We start from the raw sequence: 24,432 nt of genomic DNA, 5'->3' as shown, positions 1-24,432 counted from the left end.
ATATTTAATTAGCCCCATGTCTTTGTCAATAGAAGCAGCTAGGTGGCGCAGTAGAGCAAAAGGCATAGAATCCCGAAGACTCATCTTCCCGAATTCAGATAAGGCCTCAGACACTAGCTGTGTGACCCTGGGCAAGTCACTTAACTGTTTGCCTCAGTGTCCTCCTCTGTAAAATGAGCTGGAGACGGAAATTGTAAACCACTACAGTGTCTTTGCCAAGAAAATCCCAAATGAGGTCATGAAGAGGCAACATGACTGAAATGACTCGATAACAAACTTTGTCAGTGACTTTGCATCTTACCTAGATGTTTTATTTGTTTTAAACACTGATTCCCATAGCTAACTCTGTTCACAGCGTAGAAAAGTTATTGTTTAAAGTTAAGCAGCGAATTAGTCTTACCTGTATAAAAGGATGAAACTCATTTTGCTTAAAGTTTTTCCCTCAGGACACAAGCAGTAACTGTCATTTGTCTGATTCTTTGGCTCTAGTGGTAGTGCAGTGAGAAGTAAATCTTCAAGAAATGTTTATGACCTAGCTAAAAAATGAAGGCATTTGCTGCTGTCATGCTGTCCTAAAGGCATACTATATGCAAAGAATGCTACTTGCTTGTAGCTTAAAAGAAAAACATCTTATTCAGTAAAGAAGAGAAAGGTCATTCTAAAGCTCTAGAACAGGTAGTCAATCAGAACACAATGATTTCATAAAAATAATTGAACACCATTGGCAGTCTTCCTTTCAAATATGATAGACACAAATACTGAGAACATAATGTTTGTAGATTACATATGTGTTTCAAAGTGCCATGACCTTTGGCAAGGTTCTGAGCTGTAGTTTCCCTGTTGAAATTAGATGAACCTAAATGCTGTATGATTCAGGTTATGTTAAAGAAGTGGTAAAATACAAACATGACACTAAAATTGTATTTTCATTTGTGGTTCTTTGTGATTTCCTAAACTGCTGATAAGTTTATACAAAACTATAAATCCATGAATAATTTTCTATTATATAATATTGGTTTGCATTGTAAGAGCTAGTCTGTCACTATACATCATAATTGAACCACAGTTTGCTTATTTTAAAGATTGAATAAGATGTTGACAAAATGTAAAACAACCACATTAATATCAGTCAAGCAAAAGGTAAAATTTCACTTCCCATTTTTATTCATTTCTAGAAACCTCTAAATCCTACCATTGCACGATTGATTGCATGTTTGTATACTCAGAAAGCTTCTAAAAACCATTTTATAAGTATATACAAATAAATTAGTCACTAAGTAAATGATAACATATTGCTTCCCCTCAAATTAGCTTAATATAAATATTAACATAAATTAATAGTTTATGCAAATTATATGAGGAATTTAATATAAAAGGATTATTAGTGGCATAATACATTTATAATATGTGAATAAAAGTTCTAAGAACTAACATCTATTAAAGCAAATTTGTTTTTACTGATGGGAGTCTTATGTGACTTCTAAAAAAATGACTCACTATAGCATCAGAATCAAACATCTACAGTTGAACTCAGATTTTAAAATTCCTGACCATGTTTCATTATGTGATTGTTGCTTTATCAAAACAGGTCTTATTGTTACATATATACCAAGGAATGGTTATTGGTACTAGTAGTAACACTGGTGGCTATGACATTAGCAGTTTTCACAACTGCATTCTCTGGTTTATACAGTCTACCTTGGTCAACTGACCAAATTTCAGGTGTTGGCTCCTCACCCGTACACACATCTGATAAGGTCTCAATTTTTGACCAATTGTGGTCTTTTTTAGTAGTAAGATCTATCAGGAAACTTCTCCAATGTGCATTTCGATCATGGATCTAATGGAAACAGGAGAAAAAAAAAAAGAGCACTCATTAACAATGCTCTTGAGAAAAGCCAGTGTGTAGAAATCATAAGTATGCTAAATCATGATAATGAACATTTCTAATTAGCAGTGACTTATTAGTTGACTAAATATAATGTTGACTAAAATTCTGCCCATGCTATAAAACAGAAGGCTGATAATACTGTTTACTAACTGCTGACTCCCCTGAGCTGATGCCCATTTCAATTGCCTCCAATGTGAAATTCTAAGTATTGAATATAGTCTGAGTAAAGCTTCATGATTTGGTTATTTTAGTTACAATATTTTTTTTAAAAATCATCTAAATTAGGTTTTATTACAATGTTCTGGACTAAAAGTAAGAAGACCTTGTCCTATCTCTAACATTAGCCCCGTGACTGGTAAATCATTTAACTCTTCTTGGCTACAATTTCATCATCTGTCAAATGATGGATCTGTCTTTCCTTCTTATACTTTAAAGAGTGTGTCTTTGGTCCTATCCTAATTAGCAAAGTTATGACATTGCCAAATTCCTTCTACAAACAATGGCAATATTACTTATTAAAAAATATTTGGTAAGTAGTATCCCTCATGATATAGCTCATAGCTTTTAAGCAAAAAACTTAGGACAGGGGTGGGAAACCTGTGGCCTAGAAGCCACATGTGGCTCTCTAGCTCCTCAAGTGCTACCCTTTGACTGAATCCAAACTTCACAGAACAAATTCTCTTAATAAAAGGAATTATCCTATAAAACTTGTACTCAATATGAGGACCTCAAGGTCTCAGGTTCCCCATCCCTTACTTAGGACATATCTGTGCATATAATATTTAGTACCCATCTGTAGAATTCTACATTATATATATATATATATATATATATATATATATATATATATGTATGTATTTTAAGCAATTGGGGTTAAGTAACTTGTTCAAGGTTACATGGCCAGTTATTTCTGGGTGTGGTACTAAGTATCACAGCCTGGATTTGTTCCCAGATCATCCCGACTCTGGGGCCAGTGCTCTTACTCACTGAGCCACCTGGCTGCCCCTAAACAATTGGGGTTAAGTAACTTGCTCAAAGTTACATGGCCAGGTGTTTGTGGGTGGGTGCTAAGTGTCTGAGCCCGGATTCGATCCCAGGTCATCCCAATTCTGGGGCCGGTGCTCTTACTCGCTGTGCTACCTGGCCACCCCTCTACATTCTATATTATCAGCAATCCAAAATTGCTTTCGACTAATAGAAATATTTGCTCCTTTTATGCTTAACGTTGTTGGGGAAGGACCACTGAAGTGCAAGTAAATGAAATACTAAGGTCTGTATAGCAAAATGTACCTAATGTTTAATAAAAACATGACACATCAAAAATAATTGACTGTACAGCAGGAAAATAATAATTTGATTATGTAGAGGCAGCATGAAACAATGGATAGGTGATCAGCATGGACTCAGGAAGGCCTGGGTTTAAATCACACATCTTTCATGCTTACTAGCTATATGGGCAAATTACTGAACCTCTTTCTAAGCATCAAATTTTTCATCTATAAAACAGGGATGATACCTGTAATATCTGCCATACATGGTTATTGTCAAATTCCCTGAGATAATGTATATAAAATACTAGGTAAATGTCAGCTACAATTATTAGCTTATATTTCCAAAATGTTTGCACAAATATTCTCTTTTTCTCCTTAAAATATTCCTGTGTGATATGCAGAGGACAGGATTTCATTTTCTTCAAATGCTTTCATTTTGCAAATAGGGAAACTCAAGGTGAACAGTTATGCAACTGGCAACATCATATGCCGGACTGAAGAAGTAAGCTAATTCTATTAACTTCCCTACACTAGCACTTTATACTTGATTTATACCATCTTCTACTTTAACCAGTACTACCAGAAGACAGAAAAAAAATGATTTTTTACACAGTTATTATCTAAAAACCCAGTTAAAAATATAATCAGAATTTACTGCTCTTCCAGAATCTGAGACCAGTTACCACTGTTAGTTACTGTACAAACTGTACAAAAGTATTTGGGGTAAAAGAAAATTTGTGAATTTGGGTAAACAAAATTCTTAATAGTTGTTCATATTAATTTCAAGCAAACGAATATACATTCAAACTATGGAGAATCAACCTACCGACACATGCCTCCTCAATGTTGACATGTCTGTAAAGGTTCTCTCACAAGCCCGACACTTATATGGTTTTTCTCCTGTGTGAATGCGCTGATGGCGTCTGAGAGCTCCTTGCTGAGTGAAAGTTTTCCCACATTGTTCACAGAAATATGGACGAGTCTCTGGAAACCAGTGTCAAAATCAGTGGAATTATTCCATAACACAAAATTTTAAAAACGAGAATTTTTTTTTCTTTTTGGAGGTGGGGAGGAATGTAGGGCAATTAGGGTTAAGTAACTTGCCCAAGGTCACACAGCTACTAAGTATTTAAGTGTCTGATTTGGACTCAGGTTTTCCTAACTTCAGGGCCGGTGCTCTGTTCACTGTGCCACCTCGCTGCCCCAAAAACAATATTTTAAGGCAGTAAAAGAAACAATTAAGTACTGCCCCCAAAACCACAAAACTGAAAACAAACTGAGTGCCCATCATTTGGCTAACCAAACTGATATTTCAGTGTTACATAGTAAGAAATGAGAAATATGAGAAACTGAAACCTGAAAAAGCTCCTAAGAATTGATGCAGAATAGTCCCTGTAACAGATAATGAAACATACCCCTGTTTTCATTAGAGAGGTGGGGGACTACAGGTTCATGCTGGTGCCGAACTTTGCATTTGTTGTCTTTGCTTAATTATTTTTCCTGGTCATAAAAAGCCTCAGGAAAGGGGAAGGGTAGACAGGGAAATGACTATAACATAAAAACAAAAGATATCAAAACAGTATAGTATAGTGGTAGAAAGATCATGGGAATTGAGTCAGAAAATTTAGGTTGTGAGTCTTATTGTGAACTAGGGCCACTAACTAAAACTTTCAAAGCTTCTGTTTCCTAACCTGTAAAATGAGGATGATAATAGTTGTACTAGCTAGTATGAGATGTCAGTGTAGTAAATTTATTAAAGTACAAACTTTGTAGAAAGTATCAGGCTGGGTAGTGGGAGTATTTTAAAGTTTATATTAAAGACTCAATCCCTGCCCTAATGTAGATTATAATCTAGTAGTTCAAACAGAAGAATTTTGAAGTGCTTTACATTATACAAAAATATGTAAAAATGTGTGCTGTTATTAAGGAAGATAAACAAGGTGTTCCAAGAGTTATGTACTATAGTGAATATCAAAACTTTCATCAATATCAATCTGTTGATTTCCAAAGAAAAGGCTTTATTTGCTCAGTTCTTTACGGATATCTTTACCTGCATGAACATTGCTATGTTGAGCTAAAGAGGCTCTCAATCCAAATGTTTTTCCACACACATCACATTTATAAGGCTTAGCTCCCATATGACATCGTTTGTGGCATTTTAAGTATTCATTGGTAGCAAAATGTTTCCCACAGACATCACATTTAAATAGCCGTTCTCCTAAAAGCATAAAATAAAGTCAAGGATTTGCAAATGTCTTGATGTCAATTGTGTCATTGCAGCTTTCACCATAACTTGAGAGCTGGAAGTGTGAATATCTTTAGGCTTCACATACCACAAACATTTCTCTGGCATTTAAATTGTAAATTAAACTATCCCCTTCACTGTTAAATTTCCACATTGCAATTTTGTCCATGTTTCTCTATCTCATTCTCTATTCAGTCATGAGGATAACTAATGACTTTTATGTAAGCATTCCTAAGTCATTTTTTTCAGATTGATAAACTAAATGTTCCTTCAAGGGTTTTTTATATTTAAATTTTAAAGAACATACTATGCTTTGAAGAGAAATGACTTATCCAGTCTCCTCCCATCTTCTTAACTTCCCTGTTACTATCAAGGTTACCCCCATTCCCCCAGTTACCCAAGCTTGAAATCTAGGTGTTATCCTTACTCTATGTCTCTCATTCCCCATATCCAGTCTGTTGCCAAGTCCTGTTGCCATCTTTTGCATAAGACCCCATCTCTCATCTGACTCTACCATCCATCACCCTAGTGTAAACACTTAACACCTCGTTCCTACCTGCTGCCTGAAACCAGTTGGTCTCCATCTCACATCTCTCACCACCACAGTCTGTCCTCTATTTAGCTGTCAAATAGATCTTCCTAAGGCATAAGTCTGCCATGGCACTCACTGCTCAGTAAACTCCAGTGGCTCCCTATCACCTCCAAGATAAATACAAAATCCTTTTTGCTACCACTTCCATCATAACCTGCCCCGCCTCCTCCAGTGTTCTTAGATCTTTCTCACTCCAATTCAGTGTGTGATCCAGTGACACTGGCCTCTCTGCTCCTTCCAAAAGCCACTTCATCGCCCAACTCCAGGAATTATCACAGGCTGTCCCTTATCCCTAGAATTCTCTCCTTCCTCATCTTTACTTCCTGATTTCCTTCAAGTCCCAGCAAAAATTCCAACTTCTACAAGAAACTCTCCCTGATCCCTCTTAATGCTAGTGCCTTCCTTCTGTTGATTATACCTAATTGATCCTGTATATATCTTGTTTGTACTAGTTGTTTGCATTTTGTCCCTCCCATTAGACTGTAAACTCCATGAGCACAACAGGGACTGTCTTTTGGTTTTCATTGTATACTCAGTGCTTAGCACAGTTCTTGGCACATAACAGGTACTTAGTAAGTGCTAGCTGCCTGACTGGTCATTTTGCCATCTGCAAACATTAATTTCTAACATTTTCTGAGAAACTGAAATTGAATTCTGGTTATTTCTTCGTATAATCACAACCTTTTCATTCACAATAAAAACTGTTGACTTGTTTTTGTTATAAACCATTCCTTGTTTATTAGATAAAGCACTTTCTCAAGGCCATTATTTGTTATTATAAAGTATTTACTGCAGTAAATGTGTAAGGGAGATAAATGGCACATACTTTTTGGCCACTTCTTAAAGAAGGGAGTATTAAGACATACACTGACAGCTTAAAAGTCTTGAAATCAATATCTGAAACTAGAGAAGTGGCTGTATCACAGATGTTATCATTTTTCAATTGTGTCCCCTGAAAAATTCATCTCAGGAATTCACCAAAGAGCTTTGGAAGCCTTTTTTACTTTCTTTTTATAGTATAAGGATCTCAGTGGAGCACAAAGGCTATTCAGATATCATCCGTCATCCTTGCTACTAATGACTAATTTATCTTCTTTTTCTATCATACATTTTCCTGATAAATTCTTCACTTCTGTTTTTCTTTAGGGTTCATGTGTTATATGTTGTACCCTGCTCAAATCCAACATGCCCCTCTCTTTATTGCCCTCTGTGTGATATTCATTGTGAATTCATCATACTGTTTCATGGCTTGCCCCTACACTACCAAAATATTGGTATTAAGAAGACAGGTCTTTGTTTCTGGAGGAATTTTTAAGGTCATTATAGGAGTTTTGAAATTTTTTGAAGACAAGATAGGACTTGATTCATCCAGATAGGTTCTAACTAAAATATTGGTTTATATTATAAAATGAGATTTCCTGTATCTAAAATTTTATTTTTGCATAACTGAAATATTTGTGCCTTTTACCAAGTATTTTAAGTTATTTTAAAAAAGTTTATATTTGATAAATCTAGAATGGATTTTATTCAGTTTTCCAAATTTTTTTACACTTCTCAACTTCATCTAAAACTTTAAGGATGGACACCTCAAGAGAATTACCACATTACACCAATTTTGGTATAAACTTCCTGAACTAATCAACCAAAAATATTTAATAAATACCTACTATGTACCAGGCTCAGGTGCTATGCATACAAATAGAAAAGTGAGACAGTCCCTACTTTCAAGGAGCTTAAGTTGTCACAGGTATACTTCAGTAATGTCTTTTACTTCTTTCTATTCTCCAGAGTGCCTAGTACTATCTCTTGCACAGTACTTTCTGACTCAGTTCTAGAAAGTAGGATCAAAAGATCTTGACTAACTTCCAAACCCAAATTGTGTATAAATTTTGCATTTATATACAAGTTTTGTCAACTCCTCAGAAGATGGAATTTTTAATTATAAATAACATCTTGTTTTTGGTAAACTCTAGTATGTCATCTATATTTATGTATATTAAAAATCATTTATAATTTAGTCACCTGAATTTACAGAGAGTTAATTCTGAACACCAAGTAAGAGTCTATTGTTGTGTTCGTCCTTCCTTTTCAAAGAGGACCACAGCATCAGGGAAATGATGACATGACTTGCAGTTGACTTTGATTTGAGTGAGGGAGGGCTAAGGGTTTATTCTATACATGAAGATATTACAAGCCTATAGTATTAAATACAAACCTGTGTGAGTTCTCTTGTGGCCATTTAGTTTTCCTTTATCTGCAAAGCTAGCTCCACAGTCCTCACAAATATATGGCTTTTCTCCAGTATGAGACCTATATCCAGTTATTAAAGAGAAAAGAATGCAGATTCAATAGTAGCACAAAAACTATAGATTATTTAATCTTGAACTTATTTCATTGAGCAAAATATATTACTTGTAGAAATAACCTATATCCCCTCTTCCTTGTTTGGAGATATAAATGATTATTGTATGTAATGTCACATGTCCAATTTTGTTGATAATATATTGATTAGTTTTGTTGTCTTGATTTTTTTTCTTTTTTTCTTAATTCATTTTTATAAATGATGGCTTCCTGGGTAGTAGAAGGAGGAATTTGCATATTTGGATATGATGCTAATGTAATAGTAAAACAATTAGTAAAATATAAAAGCAAATAAAAGAGAAACAATTCATAGGCCATCATATTTATGTTACAATGTGTATATCAAATTTCAACTGTTAAACCCAACTCTTAAGGGAAGCAACATGATATAGTTGCCAGTACACTAAACTGAAACTAGAGGCCCTTTCTTGAAGTCCTGGTCTGCTGATCATCACTTGTCCCACCTTAGATGACGTACTTCATCTCTCTGGGCCTCAGTTCCTCATGTGTACAATGACAGAGATGAACTAGATGACATCTAAGATCCCTTACAGATCTAAATCCTATGACAAAGTTCACCTCTATCATCCTCATTAATTTAGAGTTTGGGGTCCTACATTTGATTTTGCAGACTAAGAAAATCAAGGACAAATCAAATAAGGATGTTTAGATATGATCAAGGGTTAAAGTAAATATAACCATAATCCCAACATACCTATATTAGAAAACCAAATTATTTTTAAAATTTTCTTCATAAAACTATGCCTCCATTTCTTTTTAAATGACTGGAAATTAAAAACTAGTGAAAGATAATACTGAATATCAGATTTTAATCTAGAACCAAGAAGCAAATTAAATCTGCTACACCACATTTAATTCAACCTTAACACAGACTGTTTCCTATCTTTGCATTTGATAGAATGTTCCTTTGAAGTTCATAGGTAGTCAAACAGATATTGGATGCAGAACATCCCTAAAATTATCCCTTTAAACATAACTTTTCAGGACTATATTATAAAGTGGGATACTTAAGAAGATTTTAATAACAATTTAAAATTATGTGCTTTAGAGGATTCATTTCTAACTCTGGGGCTAAAAAGTTCATTTATTAAATTTCCCATCTTAACAAAATAAAGAACTTTAAAAATTACATTTTGCAAACAGTTAAAAGTGAATTATTTTTAATTCATTAGCACTAATAGAAATATTATACTGATATTAGAAGTTAACTCAAGAAAGATAATCATGAAAAAAATGGGGGCAGGAATAGGTGACTAAAGAGATTCAAGAAGAGTTGGCAAAAGCTAACCTTGTGTGAATTTTAAGTTGGGATGGTTGAGCAAATTTAGCATGGCAGACACCACATTCATAAGGTTTCTCCCCAGTATGAGTTCTCATATGGAATACCAGTGCTGTTCTAGAACTCAAAATTTTTCCACACACAGAACAAAGTGGTCGTTTTACTCTTCCTTCATGCTTCCGCATGTAATGAGTTCTTACATCTCGCTTTCGTTTGAAAGTGGCATTACAGAGAGTGCAGGCAAACTGCCTCTCTTCTGTATGCACACAAGCTCGATGTTCTTTACAGCTGTTATAACTAGCAAAGGACTTGCTACAGATATCACACTGATAGACCTTCCCAGGAAGAGACTGATGTACATCCTTGCAGTGATCCACGTATTTTTTCCGGGATACAAACTGTTGATCACACTTATCACAAGTTATAACATAAGTTGATTTCTTCATTACTGTCATATTGTTTACTTTCTTTATCTTAAACTCTTCATCAGATTCATTATCTTCTGCATCTTTTTCATTTGAAAAGTCATCATCTGTGCAGACTTCATTATCTTTGCTACCATTCATTTCTACTTCAGAAAATCCAGCATTATAATCTCCTTCCTCTTCTCCTTTAACACTTGATTTTTCATCTTCCTCTCCTGCTCTACTCACTTCAGTTTCTTTGTCACCATCTTTTTCATTTTCCTTTTCTTCTGCTTCACTACTAGAATCAACTGCATTAGATGAGTTGCCAGCATCTTCTTCATAGCTGAGGACGTCTTTGCTACTGGCTCCCATTGGTAAACTATTATCTGAGGACTGTTCCCATGTTTCTTTAGTGAAATCTATTTCATACTCTGTTGTCTCTGATCTGCTAGTAGGTGGAACAACCATCCAGTATACTGGCATACTTTTTCTATCTTGTTTTGATTCATGTATTTTTCTGTAGGGAAAAAAAATTCAACTTAGGTAAGAACTTAATACTTAAATGAACATCCTGTGAAGTCAAAGAGAGTGTAAAAGTTCAAAGCTTTTTTGATTCTAACCTTCCATAGACCCCTACAAAGCTAATACGACCCCCCCCCCAACTTAAAAAGAGTATCTCATGCCTTAAGGTTCTCCATTTCTCCATAATAATGAAGTAGTATGAAAACCAGTTCTCTTCAGAGAACTAGTAGGGATCTTTGGGGAAGTATGGCAATAATTCCTTTTTCAGAAATCTTTTGTTGGATTCAGAAAATAATGTGGTATACTGAAAAGTATGGACTAGAAATCTGGTGACATGGTTCTAAAACACTGCCTCTGCCACTAATTAGCTTTGTGAGTTTGGATAACTGAGTAGCAGAAAGAGTGCTGGATTTAGGATCAAACAAGTTGGGTTCAAATCCTAATGATATTGTACAGCTAAGTGACACAGTGGATAGAACACTGGGTTTGTAATCAGAAAGATTCATCTTCATGGAGTTGTCAACTGATACAATAATTCTGGAAAGCAATGAGGAATTATGCAAATGAAGTGGCTAAAATATCTATACCCTTTGACCCACTGATTTCACTGTTAAGCATATACTCCAAGGAGGTCACTGACAAAAATAGGGCTGCATACCAAAGTATTTATAACAGCACTTTTTGTAATACACAGAACAAGGAGGTGGCATTCCCAAAGAAAGTGTCTAGTCCATAATTCTTTAGTGCACTGAAACTTTTAACAAAATATAACTATTTATAATAAATTTAAGTATGTATACTTATGGGAGTAAATAACTAAACAGTTTAATATAGAGTATTCATGAATTTATTACTTCCTAAATTTTCTTTAGTTTTCTTTACATATTCATATTGTTTGTGATTTTCCCCAGTTTGCCACAAATCTCCAAAAATTCCCATTTAATTATAGATAGCAAACCCATGAATAACCAAAACCACAAAGGTGAAACTCTAATGTTGGGGGAAGACTGTTCACAATAACTGAAATGAGGCAAATGGAAAGAACAACCACAAGGCAATCAAAACATAATATTGTCAAAGTATAAAGAATGTGTTTGGCTCCAAAGAAGATCTATGAAATTATACCTTCCTCCTATAAATCTTTGTAGAGACAGGGTATCCAGAGGTGTAGAACATTTTCTATAACGTCAGATATTTTCAACGTATGAATAGATTTTGCTAGATTTTTTTTTCCATTGGGAGACAGTCGGGAAGAGGGGAGTTTGGAGTGATAATCTGTTCTGTTTTAGACATGTTAAGATTAATAGGCCTATAGAACAGCTCCATCTGGGACTGGAACTCTGGGGAAAAACTGGGATGGAAATGTGGATATCATCAGCATAAAGATGAAATTGAACCCATGAGAGCTGATAAAGTCACCAAATGAAACAGTATAAATGAAAAAGAATAGGACAGGACAGAGGTTTGGGAGCCACCCATGGTTAGGGGGCATGACATGGATGAAAATTCAGCAAAGGAGACTGAGGAGAGGTCAGACAGGTGAGAGGAGAACCAGGAGAGAGCAGTGTCATGAAAACCTATAGAATAACAAGTCTACAAGAGTAAAGGTGATCAACAATGTCAGAGATTGTAGAGAGGTCCAAAGACATGAGCATTGAGAAAAGGTCTTTAGATTTAGTAATTAAGAGAGCATTGTTAACTTTGGAGAGAACAGTTTTCATTACATGAGGAGGCTGAAAGCTGGAGAGAAGAGAAATTAGAAAAGAGAGAGGAGAAGAAGTGGAGCAGCAAGTTTAAATGGTTTTCTTAAGAAGTATAGTGAAGAATAAGAAGGGGGAGAAAGATGTTAGAATGATAGGAGGTGAAAGAGGGAGAAAAGGGAACTCTTTCCCAAGGCCTCAAATTTTTTTAGTGAATAAGAATGAGGTGAGTTCCTTAGCTGAGAGGGTGTGAGAGGAGGGTGTAGTTCATTCCAGGCTTAAAGAGATTTAAGAGAGATAAGAGACAGTAGAGATAACAGCTACTGTAGAGAACAAAAAAGCTAATCATCAAGGGAGAAATAGAATGACTACCTTGCTTCAGTAAGGGCCAGCTGAAATTAGATTGAGAAAATTTTAATGTATACTCATTATACATCAGCTCAGTTTTGTGATTTTTTTTTCTATTTCCATTTAGCAGCAAATAAATAGGGCAAAGGAGATGGATGATGGGAGTAGCCCAGGGTTGGGATTTGGCTGTGCTTGGCAGTTGGTGGAGAGTCAAGAGTATATAACAGTATGGAGTTGAACTGTTTCACCAGGGGGTGAGATAGGAAAGGAAGGAAAGTGAAGTCAATGCAGAAGTGATGGCCTGAGAAAGAAATGAAGAAGGGAAAGAATGGAGATCATGAGGATGAAGAATGTTGATAGGGGTTGTAAGGTGTAGGAAAGGATGGAATGATAAAAGATTATGATCAGATAAAGGAATTTCATCGTTCATGAATGTATAAGTCTAATACCTATGGATAGGTAATGGTGGGATCAAGAATAAGATTATCTGAGGTAATGTTTAGGAGAAAGTCATAGGAATTGAATTGATTTTGGAAATGTAAAGTTAAGGTTTTAAGGGAGCACTAGATAGATGTACACTTAAGTCCCTTGGTATGAGAACAGGAGTTGGAGTGGAGAAAGATACTGTGAACTAGGTCATAAATTCATTAAGGAAGGAAGGAGAATGGGTTGGGGAAGGGAGACTGAGGAGATTCAATTTTGATGGTGAACATCAGAGGAGAAAAGGTTTCTGAGTGATATTGGTAGAGACAGAGTCTAGAAGTGGCAATGGGAAGCAATAGGTATTTCCCTCTCCACCACTGTAACCAGTGAGTTGGAAAATGTGAGAGAAAGTATAACCAGTACTGGCAAGGGTGGAGAGATACAATGTCTTCAAGAGTGAGCCAGGTCTCAGTAAGTTCCAGAAGATGGAGGGAGTAAGAAAGGAAGATGTTTAAGATGAAAGGAAGTTTGTTAATTAGGGACCAGGAATTTTAGAACACAGGTAGAGTACTGATCTGAAGTGGGATACTGGTGAAGAAGTATTAAAGTTGGTAGGAATTGAGGAAGCAGACAACTAGAGGTGGGGAAGGAATAAGAAGAATAAAAGTAAAATGGGACTATGCTAACTGCTGGGTAAACTCAGTGGATAGGGAGAGGTCCAGCTTGGAAGACAGATAAATAAATAGTTCAAAGTCATTCCTCAATTTCCCAGCTCTGAAGCAAGCATACATTGAACCAGAGGAGAAATGAACTAGCACAATAGCAATCCTTCAAAACGTTCAATAACAGCTATATTTGGAAGGCCCTTGTGCAGGGGAAGACTTTTTTATTAGAGCTACTAGAGGTACCTATTTAAATGTCTTCAGATTTATATTCCAGAAACTATTTTACCATTACAATAATGCAATCAATCTGAAATTTTTTTTGTTGTTGTTCCATCTACTTTACCTTAATCTTCCATGTAGCTGTCAAATCGAGATTCCCCAAAAAAGAGATATAAAAGTGTTACCTTCTCTACTAAAAAAATCTTCCATAGACCCCAACTGACTCTAGGATAAAATACAAACCTCTCAACTCTGGCATTTTAAGCCTTCCTCAATCTGATTCCCATTCTTTCTAAGCTTATTTCACATACTATCCGTTTCAAACTGACCTATGAGTTCTTCCTTCCAGATAACATTTCAGTCTCCTACTCCATACTTCTGCACAAGTGCTTGCCCAAGTCTGAAATATACTTCCTCCTCATCTTCAATTCTTAAAAACCCTAGCTTCCTTCAAAAAACAATTGTGGTGCCACCTCCTACCCTAAGACTTTGCTTTTCTTCTTCCTATCCCTGTTATTGCCTAACTCTCACTCTACTACTTATATTTTGTATTTCATTCCTTATATACTTATTGTATTTCCTTGGAAGAATGTAGGCTCTTTGAGGGCAGGGACTATTTAAATTCTGTCTTTATATTTAGAGACATCTAGGTGACGCAGTGGATAAAGTGTTGGATCTGGAGTCAGGAAGACCTGCATTTGCCTCACTTGCCAGCTATATGATCTTGGGCAAGTTATTTAAAATCTCTGTTTTTTCAACAGTAAAATGGGGATATGACAGCACCTACTCCCAGTATTGCTATTGTATTATTTGGAAATATAGTGGCAGAATGCTATTTTTTAAAACAAGTATCACTACAGTTCTATAATACTAATTGTAGCTAATTATTTTATTTATGTATGTACCACAAATTCTACTAAACAAAAAATCCTGAATGATAGATGTGTTTATAAGTCCTGGCCCAATTAGAATTCATTCTGTTTAACAAAGATATTAAGTTATCTATCAGTTTCAGTATTTATTATTGTTACCATATTTGAACACTGTGGCTCAGAGCATATAAGTAAAGATTAGAATGCAAAGCAATGACCAGATAGTTCAATAGCAGCTCTCTTAATAGGCCCAGAAAAGGGAAAATGACAAGATATAAAGAAAAATGAAATCATTTTGTTAAGCCTTAAAGCTTTTATTCTTGGTAGTTTCCCTGGTCTATCTCATAATTCCTCCATCCTATACCTTTGACCCTCCAAACCATGATATACCTCCCTCCAGAACTACCACCCTTTTCCTATCTATCTACTTGAATATTGAGCCTTTTTGTATGCCACATGCCTTAGTAGGCTGTGTTAGGACAGGAACTAAGAAGGATGTATTGTGTACCCAATGGAAGAAAAAAAATTGTCCTCTCAACACAGTTTTGAAGTACCAAAAGCTAAGGGTATCATCTACTGAATTCAAATACATTAACCAATATGGTGATAATAACCCATATGAAGAAGATAATTACTCTAAAGAGAATAGGAATTTACTTCCTTTTCTCTCTCTTGGGGTTAGAAGCCTAAACCTGAAAAATTCCCAGACTCTCTGGTTAGATGTTCATTGAACCCACATTCCCTTAATTCAACTCAGATAAGGGAAGGGTTAAAACACTTTCATGAAAAATTAAAAAAAAAAGTTAAAGCAAAATCTATTAGTAGAATGGTGAGATTACAAAGATAGAATTGTGGAAACAAAATCTGATAGGATTCTGAGTTCTAGCATTTAACCTTTCTGAGCCTTTTTTCTCACCCATGAAATGAGAATAATACTACCTTCCTCACAGTATTATTGTACTATGTAAAAGTTTTGTGAACTATCACAGAATCTTAGAATTGGAAGAATTGAAACCAAAAAATTGGACTTGAGAGCAACACTATGGTCTAACTGGTATGCAAGACCTACCTTATATGATATCCCCGACAAGTAATCTTCCAGGTGATGTTGAGACTCTAAGGCTCTTTGTCATCCTGGTCACCCTTCTCTGGAAAATCCCTAGCTCACTAATGTCCTTAAAATTTAGTCCTCTGAACTTAACATAGTACTCCAGATACACTCTAACCAGGGAAGCATACAGCAAGATAATCTTATTATCATATCATTGAATAATGCCATATATAATTAATAATTTAATTAAATTATATAATTAAAATCTTACATTATTAATTAAATAAGTAAAATAAAATAGGTCAGTTTTAAGATAATAATAATAAAAGAATAATAATAGATGGCATTTATATAATACCTACTATGTTCCAGGCACTATGCTAAACACTTTAAAATTATTCTCATTTGATCTTCACAAAAATCCTGGGAGGCAAATGCTGTTATTATCATCTCCATTTTGCAGATTATACAAATGAGGTTAGGTGCTTGTGTAGGGTCATACAACTAGAAAGTGGAGGATATGAGTTCTGGTCTTCCTTACTTTAGGCCCAACACTTTATCCACTGCACCACCTAACTAAAGAACATTTTAATGTAACTCAACATTCACATTAGCTTTTTTGCCAGCTATGCCATAACTAATAATACAGTTACATGGATTCAGAACCAACTGAATGACCCGACTCAAAGATTAGTTGTTAATGGTTCAGTGTCAAAATAGCAGGATATCTCTAGTACAATATGCCAGCATCTTTCCTTGGCCCTGTGCTATTTTTTATTGGTGATGTATATAAAGGCATAAATAATATGCTCATTAAATTTGCAGATGACACAAAGCTGGGAGGAATGGCTAACATACTAAGTGACATTAGGGATCCAAAAAGATCTTGATATCTCGACAAGCTGAAGCAATGGGCTGAATCTAATAAGAATAATATAGGATAAATATAAAGTCTTATGCTTGACTTCAAAGAATCAGCACCCCAAGTTTAGGATGAGGAAGGCATACTTAGACAGCATACTTAGACAGAAGTCCGAGGGATTTAGTGGACTTCAGAGTCAAGTATGAATTAGCAGTGTGATGTGGCAGCCAATAGAGCTAATGTAATTCTAGGCTGCATTAAATCATTCTAAGAATAAAGAAATGGTAGACTCTTTTACTTTAGTCAGACATAAAATATTATCCTCACTTCTTAATGCCACAGTTTAAGAAGGGTAATGAGTAAGTTAGAGTGGCCAGAGGAGGGTAACCAAGATAGTGAAAGACCTTGAATCTACATCATATGAGGATAGGATGAGGGAACTAAAGATGTTTAGTCTTGGGAGGAGGGGAAGATAGAGGGGAATATGATGTTTGTGTTCAAGTATCTGTTAAAGGGTTATCATGTAGAACAAGGGTCAGACTGTTCTATTTAGCCTCAGAGGGCAGAACCAGGAAGATGCGAAATTAGACTTGAGGTAAAAAAAAAAACTTCCTTATAATTAGAACTGTCTCAAGGTGAAATGGGAGGCCTAGGGAAGTAGTGAATTCCCCTCCCTTACTAGAGTTCTTCAAGTACAGAATGGATAACCATATATCATTAATGTTATAAGAGGAATCACATTTGAGCATGATTTGGACTAGATGGCTTCTGAATTCCTTTCCAACTCTAAATTTCTGTGAGTCTGCCAAGGTCAAGAGCCTGTTATCTAAGGTAAAAGTGCAGCCTAGACTCCCTCTTAGAAGTGAAAGTAAAGGGACTTGGGGAAGCCTCTCTACTATTGAAGGTTATCAAGTAAAAAGCAAGTGTTCCATTAATAAAAAGGAAGATGTTCAGTATGAAAATAAAAACTGTGAACAGGCAGAGAAGAATACTAACCTATATTAGAAGGTAGATAGATAAACTATATACTCCAGTAATAACAACAATATCAACAACAACATCTAGTATTTATATAGCACTTTAAGGTTTTCAAAATGCTTTACAAATATTATAATATTCTCACAATGGTACTAGGAGGTAGGTACTATTATTATACCAGTTTTATAGATGAAGATACTGAGACAGACAGGCTAAGGGACTTGCCAAAGGTCATAGAGCTAGTATCTGAGGCTTCATCTGAACTCAGGTCTTCCTGACTTCAAGCTCAGCACTCTTTCTACTGTGCTGTCTCCATGCTACTATGAAAAGGAAGAGAAACTTAATACCTATCAAGAAGAGGGGTAGAGAGAGAAGGGCAAAAATCTGAACTATAATCTATATTTCTTGCTATTTATTTCTATCCATTATGCCACCTTGCTGTACTGAAAGTGTTGGAAAATGTGATTTATGAGCCATTGCCAGTGATCTTTAAAAGATCATCGAGAACAAGAAAGGTATTAGAGAATTGGAGAAGTGCAACTATTTTCCCAATTTTCAAAATAGTTAAAATCTACAAAACACAGGCCAGTGAAGCTTGACTTTGATTCTTGATAAAATTCTAAACCATGCCAGACTACCTTGTTTCCTTTTGATCAGGACAGTGGTATAGATTGTTTACCTAGATTTTAGCAAGCATTTGATAAAGCCTCTTTTGCCATTCTTGTGGAATAAATGGAGAATATTACAGTTAGGTGGATTCAGAATTAGTTCAATGAACATTTCCAAAAAGTAATTATTAATTGTTCAATTTAGCTTGGATTGTGGTCTCTAGTGGAGTGCCCAAGGGATATGTGCTTTGCTCTTTACTGTTTAACATGTTTTTATGAGTAACCTAAAGGCACAGATAGCATGTCTTTCAGTTTTATAGATAACAAAAAGTCAGTAAAGAAAGCTAATACCCTAGATAAATCAGGATTCAGAAAGATTTGAAAAGGCTAAAGGACATTGGGTCAAATCTGATAAGGTGAATATGGGTAAAATCTAACTTCTTATTGTTGTTCAGTCATTCAGTCACATCCAACTCTTCATGACCCCATGGACTATGCCAAACCCTTATTCTGTTCTTGTAAAGTCTAACACTTGGATTCAAAAAATTAGAGAGGTGTGTTAAGATAGTTTGTTCAAAAAGATCTGAGGGATTTTATGGATTAAAACTCAATATGAATTAAGAGTGTGACATGTATGACAACCTACATTTAAGAAAAGCCTAGTGTCCAAGTCTAGTGGTGATATGTCCACTGTACTTTGCTCTGGTTAGATTACATCTCCAGTACTATGTTCAACTAATATATGTCAAATAAGTTTAAAAACATACAAGGGCAGGTGAGAGAGGAAAAGGGCTTAGAGTTCAAGAAATTTGAAGATGAGCAGAGGAACTGAAGATGTACGGTTAGAAATCAAGGCTTAGCAAGGACATGGTCACAGTCTTCAAGTTCCTGAAGTTCTGCTGGGTGAAAAAGGGATTAGAATTATTTTCATTAAGCTCTAAAAAACTTGAAACAATGGGTAGCAGTTACAAAGAGGCAATTTTAGTCTTTCTAACAATAAGAGTTATCCAAAAGTAGGGGGAAGTGGTGGCTTGCCCATCATTTTAGTTCAAGAAAAAGGTCAGATGACCACTTATTGAGTATGCTATAAAAAGTATTCTTCTGTTATTGGGTGGAACTAGATGGCCTCTGAAGTCCTTTTGGTGGCTCTGTGAATTCTGACTACATATTTAAAAAGGAACAATATTAGATATCAATTATACTATTGATTGGATAATTCTCTATCAACACTTAATTTCAATGTGCAGGGCCCATGATAAAATTTATTATTTTTTATTCTCCTATGATTAAACATACCTTTAACTTTACTTAAAGATTTTTCCAAGATCACAACTAATATACAAGGACAGATATAGGCTTTTCCCCTAACTCTTAAAAAAGTATGTCTGGTATTTTAATCTTTCATTATCTTACCCATCCCAGATCTCTCATGATCAAAACAAATAATGCAATAAATTGAAAATAAAGATCACTAAATAATCTTGTGCCCACTTGCCAGCAACTGTGTCCAGACATACATACACAAAATGTACCTTACATGAGTATTGTAAGCAGACCTCTGGGCAAAACTTGCAGGGCAATAGCCACATTTATAAGGTTTCTCTCCTGTGTGGGTTCTAATGTGAACGGTCAGGCCACACTTGGAGCTGATGACCTTGTCACAGTAGGGACAAGCCTGAGGAGTCCTTTTCTTTTCGTGCACTCTCCGTACGTGACACTTTATATCCTTTTGACGTTTAAACTTCTTGTCACAAAATGTGCAAGGAAAGCGCCGTTCATCATTATGAACTGTGAGTCGGTGTTGCCGCAGGTTCTGGCGATTGGAGAAAAGCTGGTCACACACATTACAGCTGTACTTGATGACAACATTAATCCCATGTTCAGTCTCCATGTGTGACTGATATGATTTGATGAAAGGGAAAGATTGTTCACATTTTTCACACTCATAGGCTTCTGTAGACACCTGAGGCAAATCCTCCAGTCTGTTGCTGCATTTATTTGAGTTCAGAGGCTGGGAAATATGAGAATTCTCATCCTCATCTTGTTCAGATAATACTCTCCTGATGACTAGACAAGTTTCTTTGGCCTCCAATTCACACAAAGAGGGGTGGCTTTTTTTCCCTTCTGAATTGATTACGTTTGTGATATAGCTCTCAGTGGGCTTTATTCTGTTCTGTTTCACTATCTTGGCTATTCCAGTTTTCACATCAGTTACAACCATGCAAGTTTGATCTGAACTTCCTGTTAATAATGCTCTGTGTTTCTGCATATCCCAGAGTTTTCTCTTCACAGGAGTCACTACAACTGGTGGAGAATCACTCAGTTTGGTCTGATGAGCATGTTGATCACAGACCCATGAAGCCCCACCATTTTCACATACCTGAGTTTTCAAATGGAGACTTAAATCTAAGCCATCCATTTTACTTTCTGTCTTCATTTCCTCACAGATGTCAAGCAGGTCCTTACATTCAAGCCTCTCTGCTACCTCTCTCAGTCGATGCAATTTTTCCGGTTCAATCTCAATTTTTGCAGTATAGATGAATTCCAGAAAGGATGTGAATTCCTCTGTGTAAATGTCATCTAAAACAACAGTACACCTCTTAATGTCTGACATTTCATCACTTAGAAAAAGGCCTTTAAAGTAGTTGCTTGAAGCAGCCAAGACTGCTTTGTGTACCAAAAACTCTTCTTGGATTCCAAGATGTACTGTATGAACAGTTACATCACAGAAATGACCAAACTGATAGAGAGAATGCAAGGCACTCAGAAGGTTTGAAGCAGCCACTTTGGATCTCACCAAGATTTTCTTTTTCTCCATTCTGTTATTAAGGAAAAGAGAAAACAATTAGAAGAAGCTATTTTCCACAGTAATATTTGTTTTCACTATCCTTTTTTAGGGGCTGTCAGATGACCCATGAAATTGAGACTAGTTACTTTTCCATTGTTAAGTATACTCATAAACACTAAGCCTTTAGTATCTTACTAGAAACATATAGTTTTTCCTATAAAGGTTATTAGAATTACTTAGAAGTATTAGCTAAATTTCTAGTTGATCATATTTTTGGTATGTTGATATTAAGGAATGGGCTAAAGCATTACCTGGCCTACAAGTATTTATTAAGCACCTACTCTGTCCTAGATTACAAATGTGGTTACAAAGATACAAGTGAAATGTAAGAGGAGTTTGTAATCTAATGAGGAAGAACCTGTGTACATAAAAAAGTATTTATAAAATAGATACACAATAATTTTGGGTGGACATTAGGAGATCAAGGGATTAGGGGATAAGGAAAAGCTTCATGTAGAAAGTAGTACTTGAGCTGGGTCTTAAAGGAATGAGGGATTCCAAGAGGTAGAAGTGGGACATCTCAACAGAAACTGCTAATTTAGAAGAAGGTAGTGCTTGAAGAGGAAAGATAAGTTCTTTGGATATACTAAATTTGAGAACTCTACAGGTCATGCCATTTGAAATATATAATAGGCAACTGGTGTTTTGGGGTTGGACCTCAGAAGAGACTAGGGTTGGATACAGAACAAGGAATCATTAGCTTAGATATGATAATTAAATCTATGCAAGCTGATAAAGTTACTAAGAGAGAGATTATACAGAAAGAAGAGAAGGTCTAAGTCTAAGATATCTGTGTGAGTAGACAACCTACAGCAATGAGATTGCAACTTTTAGCTGCATGTGAAATATAGGAGAGAAGGAGATGTGGATAGATAAATGACTAAGTGCACACTGTTTTACCTACAATTGTGCTAGTATAACTGGAAGGAGAAATTTAGCTGGGCATTAAGTAATATGGCCATTAACACTATTAAAAGTCATGTCTGACAGTGCTATTGTCCAAATAAAGAATCTGGGAGAAAATTATATTTTATTAGGACAGTCACTATTGCCAGAACTAATTCTATGTTGACATATCTAGTCACTATTTACTTTACTGGGAGGATAAAAAAACAAAAAACCTTGAAACCCAGACACCTGACAGGGTATGTTCCCAGAACAGAATGGATGATAGAAAGTAGTTGGAAAAGGAATGCAGAGCATTGGGTATTCCAACAGAAAACCTTCCATGACACTTTGTTAGCTTATGTTTCGTACAAGACATGTATTCCTTGTTTCTGTGCCTCATTGGAAAGTGAGGATAATAATACATCACTACAGGGGGGCGGGGTCAAGATGGCAGAGGAGGACCTCCCTGCTGCTCCGGCTTTCACCTTCCCCAATCCATGTAAAAAGGGGTTTTTTAAACAAACTTTGGAGCTGCAGAACCCATGAAATGACACAGAGAAGCTAACTTCCAGCTAAGGACAGCATGGCAGGCAAGCAGGAATCAGCCAGCACAGCGTACTGGGAGCCAAGCCCAGCCCCACATAAAGGCTTTAGCCCCAGGGCGGGCCTGACCAGCCCCAGGCAAGAGGGACTCCAGATCAGCAGCAGCTGTGCCCCTTTCCAGATTTATCAACACATAGATGCGAAGGTCAAAGTGAGAGGTCAGTGCAGTCTGGATTTTGGGACCCAGTAAGTGGGAGAGCAAGGCTTTTGCACCCAAGGTGAGAAGCCATTGAGACCTGGGCACAGCCAGCCAGTGGCACATGGCAGCTTCAGCTACTGGCCTGCAGAGTGTAGGGGGGCCAAGCACCAGTCTGAGGGGTAATTGCTCTCGCTTTAACCTTCTTGGATCTGGATTGTAGTCTAGGGTGGAGGTCCTGGGGTGTGTGTCCAGCTTGCCAGAGCATGTGGAGACCTCAGAGAGGGCACCCATCTAATACCTCCGGCAGCTAAGAAAACCCCAGTGTTTGGGACAGAAGCTCCCCTGTCTGGTGGCAGAGTCCTACCGTGACAAAAAACCCCGGGGTCAAGTGACTGAGAGGCAACATGACCAGGCAAAGGAAACAAAGCAGACAGAAGATTCCAACATTAGACTCCTATTTTGGGGACAAAAAGGAACAAAGCATGGAACAGGAGGAAGACAGTGGAGTCAGAACTCCTGTACCAAATGCTTCAAAGGAAAATACGAGCTGGTAACAGGCCTTATAGGACCTTAAGAAGCAGATAAGAGAAATGGAGGAAAAATTGGGAAGAGAAATGAGAACGATGTAAGAAAATTACGAAATGAGAGTCAACAGCCTGACTGAGGAAAATAACACTTTAAAAAATAGACTAACTCAAATGGCAAAAGAGGCTCAAAAAGTCAATGAGGAGAAGAATACCTTAAAAAGCCGAATTTGCCAGATGGAAAAAGAATCTCAAAAGCTCAATGAGGAGAATCATTGCTTCAGAATTAGATTGGAGCAAATGGAAGCTAATGACTTTATGAGAAATCAAGATGCTGTTAAACAGATCCAAACAAATGAAAGAATAGAAGGCAATGTGAAATACCTCATGGGAAAAATCACTGACCTGGAAAATAGATCCAGGAGAGAGAATTTAAAAGTTATTGGACTACCTGAAAGCCATGATCAAAGTAAGAACCTAGAAATCATCCTCCAGGAAGTTCTCAAAGAAAACTGCCCTGATGTTGTAGAACCAGAGGGCAAAATAGAGGTTGAAAGAATCCACCGATTACCTCCTGAAAAACATCCCAAAAAAGAAAACTCCTAGGAATATTATGGCCAGGTTCCAGAATTCCCAGATTAAGGAGAGAATATCACAAGCAGCCAGGAAGAAACAATTTGAATATTGTGGAAACACAATCAGGATAACCCAGGATCTGGCAGCTTCTACACTGAGGGATCGAAGGGCTTGGAATATGATATTCCAAAGGTCAAAGGAGCTGGGATTAAAACCAAGAGTCACCTACCCAGCAAGACTGAGTATCATGTTTCAGGGGAAAATATGGTCATTCAGTGGAATAGAGTACTTTCAAGCATTCTTGCTGAACAAAACAGAGTTGAATAGAAAATTTGACATTCAGATACAAGAAGCAAGAGATGCATAAGAAGGTAAATGGGGAAAAGAAACCATAAGGAACTTATCAAAGTTGAACTATTAACATTCCTACATGGAAAAACAATAATTGTAACTTATGAAACTTTTCTCAGTAGTTGAAGGGAAGAGAAATTTTATATATATATATATATATATATATATATATATATATATATATATAT

The 24,432-nt window shown here is 36.2% G+C and overlaps 1 protein-coding gene across 2 annotated transcripts in view; it reads right to left on the bottom strand.

Annotated features, from left to right (window-relative positions):
• Positions 1–255: 255 nt before the first annotated feature.
• Positions 256–24,432, bottom strand: part of LOC138151935 (GDNF-inducible zinc finger protein 1-like) — a 46,876-nt gene continuing 22,699 nt past the window's right edge. The window contains exons 2-7 of one of the 2 annotated variants that reach the window (XM_069075512.1): positions 19,848–21,134; positions 9,670–10,584; positions 8,215–8,309; positions 5,213–5,380; positions 3,989–4,146; positions 257–1,840 (exon numbers count right to left, since the gene is read on the bottom strand). In XM_069075512.1, the coding sequence (XP_068931613.1) occupies positions 1,598–1,840; positions 3,989–4,146; positions 5,213–5,380; positions 8,215–8,309; positions 9,670–10,584; positions 19,848–21,133 (2,865 nt within the window). In that variant the 5' untranslated portion in view covers position 21,134 and the 3' untranslated portion in view covers positions 257–1,597. Of the gene's footprint in view, positions 1,841–3,988; positions 4,147–5,212; positions 5,381–8,214; positions 8,310–9,669; positions 10,585–19,847; positions 21,135–24,432 lie in introns of both variants that reach the window. The other variant, XM_069075513.1, reaches the window with a different exon arrangement.

This window comes from Petaurus breviceps, unplaced genomic scaffold (assembly GCF_028583685.1).
Source record: "Petaurus breviceps papuanus isolate PSGF00001 unplaced genomic scaffold, PetGlider_PUasm1.0 90919, whole genome shotgun sequence".
Taxonomy (NCBI): Eukaryota; Metazoa; Chordata; class Mammalia; order Diprotodontia; family Petauridae; genus Petaurus; species Petaurus breviceps.
Note: the sequence above shows the minus strand (reverse complement) of the source record. Positions and strands in the feature narration are given on the sequence as shown.